Source organism: Pipra filicauda, unplaced genomic scaffold (assembly GCF_003945595.2).
Source record: "Pipra filicauda isolate LSUMZ 115617 unplaced genomic scaffold, ASM394559v2 scaffold25_size4600443_pilon, whole genome shotgun sequence".
NCBI lineage: Eukaryota > Metazoa > Chordata > Aves > Passeriformes > Pipridae > Pipra > Pipra filicauda.
The window spans coordinates 2,089,012-2,103,387 of NW_024104376.1; the positions used below are offsets into that span (position 1 = coordinate 2,089,012).

A 14,376-nucleotide genomic window follows, 5' to 3' on the forward strand; every position below is an offset into this window, starting at 1 on the left:
ACTACATCAGCACTCCAACACTCACACACACATACACCTGTCTTCCAAAATAAAACAAAAAATCCTTCTGCCTGTTTATGCAAACCCCTCCACCTGCATCCCCACACTCCCACCCCCCACAATACTATTTGGAAGCAACACTATGGATGACAAGGGTCCTGAACACTGAGACAGGGGTAAAAGCCTTAACAAACATTAATTAAAGACTAAAATAAGACCTTGAATTCGTGTTATGAGAGCTCTAGCTATTTTTTCTTAATATTTTAGGTTGAAAAATTCCAGAGGCATATGACTCTCAGAGCAGGATGATAATTTCTCAACTTTATTAAGCTCTTTAGTTTATATAGTGATGCTCTATCAGTTTGTCACTAGACCATGTAAAGGTCAGACAGAGAAGAGGGAAACGTGTTGGATAGAAGTGTGGCAGACTCTCTGAACAGCATTTACGAAGAGTTCTACAGCACAATGCAACCAGAATAAAGTAAAATAATAGCTAACCTATACAGGTTGTCAAAATGAGATAAGACCATCCTTCCAGTACAGATGTTTTCCTCACAGCACTTCTTCATGTGCAGACATCCACAAAAGGGACTGACCAGGGAGTGAAAAAAATGTGAGGAGCTCCAAAGTCCACGGAAGTTCAAAATGGCTTAGTTTGCATACAAAAAAACCTGTTAATTCCAGAAGTTCAAGTGCAAGTGGACTTCTAATATTAATCACAAACACCATCAATTTACCATGCAAACATTTTAATAATTTAAATCACTCTCTTCCAAGCATGAAGAGACAGAAGTACCACTCCATGGTGGTATCTCCTGTGATAGTGACAAATGACCACCTTCTTATAACTTAAATAATAAATTCCTGTTTTGTATAACTGAGGCTGAATACCCACAGGATATTATTAACATTTCCCCTCCAGCATCTGGTCTAATAAAGAAACACAGAACAACTTTGCTGTAGTACAAAAGTTTACAGAAAGTTCAACAATTTAATTAAAGACAATACAAAGTATGTTGTCTGAATTCAAATAATTTATGTAAAAGTACATGCATGAGAAAATATTGGCGAGAAGATTTGGGTAACTGTATTATCAGATGTTCTTTGTTCCTGGAGATAATATACAGTCAAAAATACATTTATATTTTAAGTTACAATAAAAGACAGCATTTTAAACACAATTTCAGGTCTACCAGCCCTTTAATGCAAAAAAAAAGTCCTGTTAACAGAGGATAAACCGATAGAATAAAAAAAATGGAGCAATGCTGAATTCTCTGAAAAAACCTGCAGTGTTTGTTTTTTCCTTTTAGCAAGGAGGGAGAAGACACTAGAAAACAAAGGGGACTCAGTCTTCTCCATTAAGTTTTTAAAAACTGTGATCAGGGATTACACTCATCCATACACCCCAGAAAAACCCACCCTCCTTGTGGGGAGACAGGGTACAGATCAGGCACAGATCTTTCCTTCCACAGAAGCAGTACCATGTCCACACAAGTGTGGATCCTGCCGGCAAAGCAAGCTACCCCATGGTACTCAGAGGGGCAGCTTGGCCCCCAAACACACCTTCTCTCAGCCTCCAGCAGCACCACTAATCCTCCCAAATCACAAGTTATTTCTTCACCTTTGTCAAAACCTGAAACACCTGAAGTCACCTCCTTGATAATGGTACCTGACAATAGCCTGAAATACCGAAGATTTCTTACCATGTGTCACTTGCACTCCACATTTTTGTGGTCAGTTAAATAGTTTAACAAGACAACACATGATTAACTTCTTTCAAGATATTTTAGTTCATTGATTCTCAATAAAAGCATTGGTTGCAGTACAACAGTTTGACATACAGCAACAAAAGGTACTCAATTTACATGCACAAGCTATTTAACAATAATACAGTCTGTTGCATTATGAAACAAGCACTACTGTGACAGTTGGCACAGCCTTCCAGTTGCTCTCATGAGCTCTAAAAAAGTGATGAAAACAGCGTTCCAATGGTACCATGCCAAAGAACAGAGGTTTGGCCACTGCTGAAAGATTCCAATCAAGATGCCAGTATCATAACAGGAAACAGTGTTGGAATTACTGTAAAAACAGCTACAGAAAAAGCTATGCAAAATTTCTTTGATTTGTACTTCAATTTAAGAAAAATGCATGTGGGAAATACATAGAGCTTTGTATAGAAACAAAAGTACATGCAGAAGCATGTTTAAGGCAAGACAAATGTGTGGATGAGTAAAAAAAAAAAAAACTCTCATCATTTAAGTACTATAAACCTGTTGGGGTAAGAGCGCATAACTGCCTCTCTGGATTGGTTTTTGTGGTTAGAGGGTTTTTTTGTGGTTGTTTGTTTGTTATTTTATTTTATTTTAATAAAGCTTCCAACTTTGAAAGTGCAAGCCAAAACTCCTCTGCATTTGTATTTGATGCCTGGCTGAGCTTTTGTTCAGCTTTATAGTTTGGTCCAGATTGTCATGGCGTAATGTACAAAATACAGCACATGCTACTAGGACAACTCACTCCCGCTTTTCAAAGTCTGCTTCTCAAGAAACAGAGACCAGAGTGTCACCTTCACTATAAATCAAAGTTTCAGTACTGCTGTTAAGGGGCTTCTAGAAATGAGAACAGAGAAGTCAGATTTATGATACTGAGATAAGCAATGAGCTTATGTAAAACATACATGCTACAATAAGACTTTTCCTACAGCATATAAAAGTCATCAGGGGACTTAATTTTTTGTTAAACATTTCTTTATAGGTTTCACAAGTGCTAACAATTCCAGTAATAAAACTTTCAAAATGTCCTGGCTGTGCCTCTTTTTCATGTCTTTTCCAAATGGTATTCAAACAGATACGAAATCTTCTCCTCTAAGGGACAATTATCAGTTTAGCATTATGCTATTGGCAAATCAGATCCTGAAATATTATAAATATTCGATAGTTGTCATAATTTTATCCATGTCCATATAAAAGAGCACATTTACATGATCTTTAACATACCAGATCTTTAACATACCAAGTAAGACTGCAAAAATAAAAGGCAAAAAAGTAAAAAGGCCTCAAGTGTCCTTTTTTTGTTGTTTGGTTTCTTTTTAGTAATTGTCTCACAGCAAAAAAAAAAAAAGTAGCAAAGGCTTAACCTTAAATACAAAGTTATCATCAGCAAATCAGGTCCTCTAATCCAGACTGATGGTACACTTATCATTTCAACTGAACCACCCATTATAAACTTGCAATGCCAGCACTCATTCATACCCTGAACTGTTCCCTGGCCTCATCTACCCAATCAACTATTATTTTAAGCAGAACAATTAAAAAAGTTGTTTGTGGTTTTGAAACAGTTGGTCTGAATTCTTTAATACCACACTCAAAACAAAAGAATACAAATTTAAGGATATCTCAACTCAGTTCTCAAAATACTGTTTACAAAGGAAAAAAAGAGGCATGAATATGGAAGTACAGAAGGTGTAAAAACACCACTTTTTAAATGGACTTGGTAGAGACCCTATACTGGAGACACTTACCTTGTCAAAGCATCAACATGATCATCTCAGAAGACAATTCAGAGACACTTAGTCAGAATTGGGAAACAAAATGCAAACTATACTGTCAAAGATCACTGAAATAACTCATCTAAAGGCAGTGCAAAATGATGGCTAGTCAGGGGCAACCAGTCATCTTGCAAAGTGAGGGACTTCAAATTACTCATCAACGACCTCCATAATAATCTGCATTGAAGGACCTGATGAACAATAGTGATATTTCTGTCATGCAATTACAGCTGTTAAGCAACCAATATGCAACTCAAGAGTGATACTGTCATCCATGGTGGATTACTGAAGTAATAATCCATTAAAGAATAAAATCTAAGGGGAAAGTGGTAAACATCTTGCCATAAGTGAAAACACTTCAAAAATTTACAATTACATAAAAAGTTAGATGATATAAAAAGAAGTACTGAACACAACAAAGCCACAATAAATTAGTGTTTCCATAAAACGACATGCTGAAGGTTTTGTTCCCAAGTCTATACATTTTTTACTGTCTGTTAATTCCTAAATATTGACAGCATAATTGAATAATTGAGGTACAGTAGTTTACATTTGTATATGTCTTGTAAAAAGGTTATTATTTTTCTTCCAGTTTTTCTTCCTCCTCGCCAAAGAACAACAAAGGAAACATTCCTAATATGCAGCCAATGGTCACTCCAATAGCTTTGCCCTAGAGAAAGGGGGAAAAAATTAAGTTTCTCACTGATCAGTTGCTACTCATTTGCTGTGTACCAACACAACCAGAAAAACATACCCCTTGTTCTAGTTTTCAGTTGTGAGTCACGTTTATCTTAGCATCCAGACTGGAAATACAATCCATGAGAAAAAGACAGTTATGACAATGTTACAAACAGTGTTTGCTGTGATAAAGATGATTCTGAAGAAAGAGGAGAGGAATGCTCATGAAGAGCTGCACAAGTCATAAGGGAGGAGACTGAGATTCAAAGGATTAGTAGGATGGCCAGGAAGACAGGGAAAGAAAAAAAACTAAACCAAAAAAACCAAACACCTGCACACATTTTAGGTGCAATTGTAAATGTATCTGCTTGTATCTGGTAATGCAAATTATCAAAGTCAGGAATAAGGAGTGCCTTGCCAACATCACGGCTTGCAAAGGCAGAAGGCAAAGACAAAAATATAAAAAATGGAAAACATTTCACAGTTGACCTGGATGTATAAGTCAAGAGGAGAGGAAATAAAGTAAGAGAAGCGTCATCCAAATCACATCACCAGCAGCAGGTGGATAATGTTTAGAAAACTGAGACAGCAGGTAAAAAGTGAAAAAAAATGTTACCATACAGGCAAAGGTGCTCAGAAGAGTTTTCACAGAAAAGTGCTGTGAATGAACTGCAGTACAATGACAGGGGTTTGCCACAAGCTCAGTTTCCACTGAGAAGACTGTTACACTGGGGACACTATCAGGCAGCCCCTTGACAATATGACAACCCTTTGCTGCTTTGATCTATCGCTGCTAAAACCTGACTTTTTTCCCCCCTAACTTTTCCTCAGCAAGTGCTATTTTTCTTCCCTTAAATCTGCATGAATATTTTTCCAATGAAGGCTCATTTTGGCAAAGTGAAAGAAATATCTGTTCTTTTTACTCAGTTTCTGATAATCTGTTTCTTTAATCAAAATAAAGTAATGCTTTCATTGCCGAAACATTTGACCACTTCAAATGTTTAAATGTTAATTAAGCAACCACCCTGAAAATGCAACTGCCCGATGAGTGCCCTGCAACTGTAAACACAGGCAGTAAATATTACTGAAATGCTAAAATCTTACGCAGGGGAAAGCTAATTTTATATCCAAGCTAATTATAGAATACTAGAAATTAATACATACCAGTGCAGGTATATGAATAGCAAGTGCTTGACAAAAAATGTGTAGGAGTAAACTACTAAGAGGTCATAACTATCAAGTAAATTATCTTATCACCATAGCCAGAGCTAAACTCGGTATCTGCACAGCATACATGAAGTCACTGCAGAGATTTTCCACGCCACAAGCCATTTGTGGCTCACTGCATTAAAAAAACCATAGAAACCCAAAACAATCCAGTCTCATGATGCTCCCTGATATGGGCTCACAACTCAACCTTACAGGAAATGTAAGCACAATGCCGGTGGTCAATGAGTTAATGGAAAAAGTGACAAAAAGGATTTATCACTTACTAGTTTAAGCAGAAAAAGCTCCATACCAGCAGTGCCTACCTACAGGATACTCACCAAGTGTGCACTGAGACGTGTTTGCCACATGTCAGCTTGTTTGGGTGTCAGGTCAGGGATTGACAGACCCAGTCGTGAAGCTAAGGCTTCTACGTAACCTGCAAGACTGGAAGAACAAGAAAACAAGAAAAAACAATTGTGAATCTGATAGTGTCTTCTAGTGAGGATTTTGAACTTAAAATCTATAGCTTTTCCTTCAGCATACTGATAAAGACATTGACAGATTAATATGGGAAAGAGTTTAGACTTCTAAAGGTCACATTTTGCAACATAAGTTAATTATCTCACTGATTTAATATGAAACATTTCCATAAAAACTTTATGCAGTGCAACAAAACTAGTGTGATTGTTACTGCATTTTTGTAGAGTTTGTAAGTAACCTTTAGTGGAGGAAAGGTCACACACAGGCTAGTCAGTAATAAGCCTTGTTATTTGCAGAAAACAAAGCATTAGAGGGAAAGTGTGAAAAGCAGGCATAACAAACAGCTTTACTTTCAGCAATTACACAGAAATTTCCTTTAAAAATAAAAAAAGTCACTGTGTCTGTTTATATCAGAAATTGGTATGTCTAGATCTAAAGACATTTCATATATATAACTGTTTTATCTAAGGAGAAGGAAATGTCTTCATATCTGGCCATAACAATCAGAGGACATATATTGAGTACATCAATATTATATCACCAAAAAATGTATTTTTCCACATTGCATCTCAGTAAATGCACTTAATATTCTTAATACAAGTGCATACATACCCCAGTCCAGCTAAATCTGAAACAAGGTTTCCTAAAGCTGCAGCTGGAGGGAGGAAGAGGGAAGAGAAAAAGGCATAGGATTACTTTAGTTGTGAACAAAACCAGGCAACTCCTCTCCCTCCCCTCCTAGTGACCCTCACTATTCTCAGTATATACAGGATGAGAGACTAGAACTAGGGTCCTCTTATTTTAGAGTTTTTACTGTGACCTTATTACAGTTTAATAACAGCAGGAGACTAAAATAATAGGAAGTGCAACTGTTTTTCTTGACTTATATGAAGAAAACTTGACAAATATAAAAAAACCAACACTAACACCTGGAAATCAATATAACAACTCTTCAGATCAGAGTTAAGAACAGCCGTGTGTGGCTGCCAGTTCCATGCAGCTACTGCTGGACACCAAGCAAAGCCTTCCAGTGCCTGAAGAGGCACAGGAGCAGTGGAAGTAGAAGGAGCTGTTACTCAGGTATGTAGCTTTGATAAACATTTCAACAAATCCACAAACTCTTGTCAGTTTAGCAATGAATACTGTCCGTGAGTGAACAAAGTTATACACAAAATACATGATTTCACAGCAGATCTTACTGAGATAAGCTTGACTGTCTCACACTGCAACAGAGGACTGCACATTTCCAAACCATTAACTTGCTCTGCTATAGACACTTTCACTTGAGCTCTCTATGTGCTTTCAAGCAATGCTGCCCCTGCAGTTAGTGGACCCACGAGCAGGTTTTTACCCTCTGACGTTGCAGAGGCACCAAAGCTGTCAAGCAGAGCTTATCAGTTTTGGCCCAGTGCAGGAGCAGGGTTGCTCCTTGGCCTTCCCTTATCTCATGGAGGCAGAAGAGCCACCAAGAACAGCAGCCAACACAGTAAAAGGACATCAACACTGATCTCCACTTAGCACTGCAAGCAAACAGCAACGTACAAATACATATATAGACACACATCAATACGGGATCCTGGGGAACTTAAAAGCAGTTCCATTACAGAAATGCAAATATGCTTTCCCAAGTGACACAGGATTTGAACTATTACGTAAAAACTGACAAGAAGCATTTCAAAAGCTATTTGAACTGAAATTCCATTTCTGCAAAAGGAGTATGTCCTTGTTTCACCCACAGGTTGCTTCTTTATTAGGAAAGGCAGCTGCAAGACTGAGGAAGAGCCATTTCCAGCCCTGTGTGCCACTTTCAGCCTAAAATATAGGAATGTGTCATATTAGTCTAAACATGCTGCATTTTTAATACTTGCCTGCCATAGTTGAAATTCCTAAGACAACTCCAATTGACAATTCTATTTGGGTTCCCTGAAAAATAAACAGTTTTGTCATTATTTGAGGGATTTGGAGTTAAATTATATTGATACAACTGACAGAAGTATTGCTTAGTGCTTGTCTATGTTAAAACTGAAGGGATAAATGGACATTACTTCTACTAGATCTGAACAAATCCTATCCTCCCGGTATATATAATTTCCCCTTAGGAAAAGAGCCTACTTCTGATACTCTTTTAGTATTTTATACTATTTCGTAAGAGGCTTAATGGACAAACCTTCAATCCCTATCTCTGCATGCCATTCTTCCTCACTGTAATTCTTAGCTGAATGTATAGCTCTGAATGAAAACTTCTACAAATACTGAGCAAACAAATAAAACACAGTACCACAGTTCCTTACGTGTTCAACTGAAGAAACAAAATCACAGTGAACTGCACTATGAAACAGCAGTACATGGTCCAAAGATGAGAGACAACGTGCATGAATTAAAACAAGACATATTCCAGTTGGATATAGCAAAACATTTTCCACTGTGAAGAAGCTGAACATTGGAACAGGTTGCTCAGACAGGCTGCCCCTGGATTTCACAAGTCCCATAAAAACATGAACAACGTGGTCTGACCTTACAGCTGATTCTGCTTTGAGCAGGAGGTTAGACTACAGACCCTGAGAAAGTCCTGAGCAAGAGGACTTTCTAAACTAGACCTCATAGTCTAGTCTATTCTATTCTCTTGAACAATATAAATCTTATTGACTTGATCAAGGAATTAAATAATGAACTTACCGCAGCAATCATAATTGCGTTATCCAAAAATCCAAACCCTACAAAAGGTAATGCATTGTGGAAGAACACTAAAAGAAATAAGTAACAAAGAGAAAATAAAATATTTATAAGAGAGTTCACCAATTCACAGGAACAACTGAAATGTCAGTCTAATACCACCTTTAAGAAAAAAAAGACAACATACACAAAATTCCTTTCCTACTCATTCTACTGAGGACCTTTTTGTTACTGGCAGGTGCAGTAAAACCCTTTGCTACACAGAAGTGTTACTAATGGCTTCTGAAGAACCAGCTAAAAAAACTTATTCTGCAAACACTTGTACAATTTCGGATGGAAGCCACTCATGCCTACTCGTGTGTAAGAGAAATATTTAAAGCTACACAAACTTGGGTAAGATTTACAGACCTTCCAATGGGTGTTGCAGTATCACTGAAGATGGCCAACTGTTTCACCAGACTCCCTGCATTCTTCTCTTGCATGAAATAAAGGCCCTTTCTCTGCAAGTCCCTCGCTACTCCTGTGCAAGAGTTCCATCTTCACGTATTCCTAAAAATTTGTATTTTAAGAGCATTGCCTTGGAGCTGGACAATTCGTATCAAAACTCCTTCAGCTAAATCTGCAAATGCTAAGGTGGCTCTCATTAGAGTGTCATACAGTGTTATTTACCCCACTATTTCAACCAAAACTTCTGTATCTTGATTTTGTTTGTACACTATCCTCAGAGCAAGTCAGACTTGAAGCTGCTCCTTAATACACTTTTTAGGAAATCAAGTTTCAACTTTAGTTTCATGCATTTTTTTCTTTTCACTTCTGAAACCCCTGTTAAATACTTTTGAAAATATTTTCTATTGCAGAAACTTGGAACACATTGGTCTGAATAATTTCTAAGAATGAGCACAGTGCTACTGTATCATTCCTTTTTGTCCTGCTTCATTTTCTCTCAGGTTTTAGAGTCTAAGCTGATGGAGGTGGGACTGAATTTGCACAGCATTGCCTCCAGCTGAGTTTCAAGCGCTCACTTCATAAGACTAACTACAGCACTGAGGACAGATTATGTGACAAGAATAGAGCTTAGAAAGTTAGAAATTTTCATATTTTTTTTTAACATTTAAAATGCATCAGCTGTTCAGTTTGGATTTGGTTGGTGGGGTTTTTTTTACTTCAGATAGTACTATAATTCCTTCATTTTATAAACTTAAAGAGATGCAAACATAGGAAGAGGGAAGAAAGAAGAGTGCATGAACCTCAGTCGTGAAAAGAAACTGGCAAGAGTACCTTTTAGGTTTCTCTCTCACAGACAGCATGAATCCATGACCACACAAAAAAAAACAAAGCCACACTCAAGATCTTTCTTAGGTACAAGAACATGAATGGACATCTGTAACTACTTTCTGAGGAGACACATACCTTCTTAACTGCACAGGTAAAGGACTAAAGCACAAAACGTATGAAACTTTCCGATTTTTTGTTTTAAATCACCACAAGACAAAAACCCCAAAAACATAAACAATAAAAAAACACACAGATATGCCCAATATTTTCAAAATGTGTGTATACAAAACTCTGCAGCTACAAAAGGAGCTCAAGTTCTTAGTGAAATGGGCAGACTTTTGGAATTCATGGAGTAAACAGAATGCCAGGGACCAAGCGGAAAAAAAAAAGAAAAATAAGTGTAGATACTTAGAATAGGAAAATGTTTGACTAAATAAATTTGGTCACTGGAGAGTATAAAGCCACAAAAATAAACTAATTTGGAAACTAAATCAGAATTTGAATCATTACAGTATTATAAAGAATACACAGTGTATTTCCAATTTCTCTGCTACTTTATACCACTTCTCAGTCCTTTTAAAACAAAAACCCCACAAGGTACTGCAGCATCAACACTGTTTGGCTTAGAAAAAACAATGTTTGCTGCTAGTTTTGAGCAGCCTGCTCTCATTTGGGCTTTCTGTCCTACTTTCACTAAATGGTGCACATTCTCCAGCCGAGGTGTTATGAAACAAAGGCAGCAGGGTGAATGTTGGTGCTTGTTTTGGTTTTCTGTTACTCCATTAGACAGGGATGAGGACAGACTAGCACTTGTAGAAAAAGATGAAGCCAATTCAAAGAGAGACTGCACAATTACTGAACCACATTCAACAAACATTCTTCTTTTACCATGTCTCAGTTGTCCTGGAGATGGTGGTGCAACCTCCAACTTCTCTAGAGAAGTCAAAATAAATGAGAAAGTTAGCTTGTTCATCACAAATTCGTTTATTATAAAGTTTTTACCAAATTACTAGCCAGCAAAAAAGCAGTTATGTTATTTAACAGCTTTCAAATGGGAAGAAAAATGCTTCACACCTACATTTTTATTATTTTTACAAAAGATAACGTGTTATTAAAAGCCAAAAAGTCTTACTATAATATTACTAGCTTAAACTAGTATAAGTGATTATGCAAAGTAACAGTATACTTCAAAAGCAGCCCAACAGCCATCTTTATTACTGAAAATTAGAAAAACACACTAAAATTAGAAAAATCAAGATATCTAAAGACAATCGTATTTTAATTTTTTTTACAGGTCCTCTAAACATGCAGCAGACAACATTCTTTCCCCAGACACAGTCTGCAAAAAAATCCTACCATTTATGTTCTCACAGAAGGCATCTTTTAATCGCTAGTATAAGAATAAAAGAAAAATAGAGACCACTGATTTTGGTAATAGCAGATCAAGTTTGGTCATTTGGTGCATATTTCAGGTATCCTGGACTATCATGAAGAGTTTGCAAGGACCAAGACATCAGTCCTGAACCAGACAGAGTACTCTATGGGACACTAATGCGCTTTATTAGAGATGCTGTGCAGAATGCAGCAGGATAGTCGTACTTGGAGAACTCATTCAACAGGGGCAAGGGAAAGAAATCTAGCTACTATTTTAGGCTTCTGTTGTTTTGTGTTTATTTTTTCTTTTAATGTAGATATCAAGCATAAGAACACCCGTTTTAAAACAGAAAAAAGCATTGCCCCACTATCTTCCAGTATTATGAACCCTGAGCTTTTGACACTTTCATACTTCTGATGAGGTAATTTCTATAAGCAAAGGTGCAAAATGGAAAAACATGTAGATCCTACAACACTCAAGTATTCAAATATTACTTGGGGCAATCAAGAGATGGAAAGACAGTACTGCAAACAAAAACTGTGATTCATTTGAGCATCTGTCTGAGCAGTGCAGACTAGAATGAGTATCCTTGTATCAAAGTCACTCATATTCAAAGCTATTGTAAAGAAACTAAAATATTCACTTACAGTAATTTTGAGAAAAACAAACAAGTTGGGTCATAATACCAGTATTCAGCCAACCAGGACACTGACTTCCAAAATAATTTCATTAATTGAAGGTCTTTAACAACTCTCAAGCTATAGGAGTTTCTGAATAGCTGCTTCTTCCCTCTGCCCAATGCACACACCTACAAACGCCGTTGTACTCATCATGCAAGTGGGACAAGTACAGCCCAAATACTACAGAAATAAAGATTATTTTGTTTTCCCCCTCAAAATGCCAAGGAATTCACAGATTCACAGCTCAGGCTGGAGGAGGAACAAAAGAACATGCCATGGTGAACAAATGGGAGCCCATTGAGAGTCAATCTTCTGAAGTCTCAGGCATCACTGGTGCACGACAGCCAGAAAACATCAGACTAAAATTTTCAGCTTGTGTTCAGGAAGGATGGGATCAGGGATGAGATCCATTTTCATACGGTCTCCTTCCATCCTCACAGGTTAAGCAAATCTTTTACAGAGGCATGGACAAAGAAAGAGCTATCTATATATATACCAGTACTGCTCTTTCAGTAGCTTTTCTCAGAGACAGCAGGTTTGTACAACACTGGGGAAAATCAAAGCCACCTTGAATCAAAGAGATTAGCTGAGGCCACTGTTTCCAAGAGCTCCAGATGCCCTGGGGGTGGCCAGGCAGCCTAAGCCAACACCATCACACTCCTGACTAAGCTTCCCTAAACTCAGCTTGCTCCATCCTGCTGAAAGCCAGAGAGAGAACAAAAACCCCAAATCAGGAACACAAGCATAGAAGGTCAGAGAGTGCTGCCCTGCATGGCTTTCTGCTCCGACAGGAAGCTATCACACCAACCAGTGTGGTTGCTGGGCTTCCTGTGACACTGCCACTGAAACAATCCCTGCTGCAGCACCATCTAGCCTTCAGATCTAGTTCTCCACATACCAAGATTTCATGATAAAAAGCTGTAACAGCACAGACAAACTTCCAGGAAACTCTACCTCTGAGGAAGACATCTTTTCATAGATGAATATCTGATTATGATAGCCAGTTAGGTTAGATAATTTCCATGTATTTTGGGCACCAACACAATACAAAAGACTATTCAGTTTGTCACAAAATACCACAAAGCTCTAGAACATCAGTCCTGTGGATTTAACTACAACTGATTTTTGAGTTTGATAGCACACGTCAGTCTACATAATTACACTCTATTCAGTGTAGCTAGACAGTTATTAAAATAAAACTAAAAATAAAAGCCCAGTCCATAATTGATTTTAGAAACTTAATACCAAAAGGAGGAATTGAGGGCAACCGTTTGGTAGAAACAAAAAGAAATAAAAATCTCTTACATCTATGAATAATGAGAATTCCGAGTCACATTAACTAATAAGAACAAACTTCTTCAGCACATAAGTCAAGGACTACCTTGGGGGAAAAAGAAGGGAGGTTGAGGGACACTACTTTGGGCTTAGAGGAAAGATAAGTTCGTGCAAAGTAGAGGGAAATAGCAAGGGATCAAATATAAGCAAAAACTACTTAATTATTGACATAACCTGTTTAAGTAGTGTGAGATTCCTTCTAAACAGCAATTTTATAAAGCAGGGCACCTAAGGTGCTTCAACACTGCTAGAGCAAATGTTAAAAGAGAAGTCACTAAGGACAGCATGGTAGCACCACGCTGTGGAGACCAGACTGCTCCTGTCCAGCCATAGGGAGCTCTTGTGTCAGTAACAGCATCTTCCTGCTGCATCTTTCCTCATCATTAAGGTAAAAATTAATCTGTGAAAAAATCTGTGATTACACACATTAATGAGACAGGGAAAGGAGAAGTCTGACAGATGAAGTTCAGATAACTGCTGCAGGTCAACCCTTGCACACCCTGGACAGGGAAACTCCCTCTCTGCCTGAGTCAAATCTTTGGCCTGGAGAGAGCATCTTCTCCCACCCCAGCACAGAGCAGGGCCAAATCAGACCAGGTTGCTCAGAACCTTGTCACACAGTACCTGCAGGACCAGGCTCATGGAAAAATCTGTCCCCTATGGAGCACCAAAACAAGACTTTAGAGCTGCAGACGACTTCACTAACAGCTGAAGTACTCTTGGCCACTGCCAGGTACAGAGCACTGCCCACCACAGGAAAGGGGCTAGTCTAGCTCAGCTCTACTTGCAGAGGCCAAGGATTAGTTTAAAGCTGGGACTTTGGGAGGGGAAAAAACATTAAAGCAGAAAAAATTAAATAACCACTGTGGCATTAAAGCCAATAACCTTTTTACAGAATCACTTCCAATACCATCTCTTTAGAGCATAACATACTTTAAAACTCTGCAAGATATGAAAGCACTGTGAGCCAAAAAAAATCTTTAAAGCAATTTTTTAAAACTCTAGATAGCAAAATGTATTTCAGAATAGGGTATTTATTCATAGGAAGTTGTTCTGACTACTTGAATTTTCAAGACTCAGCAGAAAAAAAGAGTAAAAATATTCAGAGAGTACAGCAAAGGAAACAT

General features: G+C 37.8%; 1 protein-coding gene across 1 annotated transcript in view; it reads right to left on the minus strand.

The window, feature by feature from the left end:
• Nucleotides 1-306: 306 nt before the first annotated feature.
• The window catches only part of TMEM65 (transmembrane protein 65), a 32,319-nt gene continuing 18,249 nt past the window's right edge, over nt 307-14,376 (minus strand). The window contains 6 exon segments of the mRNA XM_039382180.1: nt 307-4,214; nt 5,770-5,875; nt 6,524-6,566; nt 7,780-7,834; nt 8,588-8,655; nt 10,748-10,792. Of these exon segments, the coding sequence (XP_039238114.1) occupies nt 4,122-4,214; nt 5,770-5,875; nt 6,524-6,566; nt 7,780-7,834; nt 8,588-8,655; nt 10,748-10,792 (410 nt within the window). The 3' untranslated portion in view covers nt 307-4,121.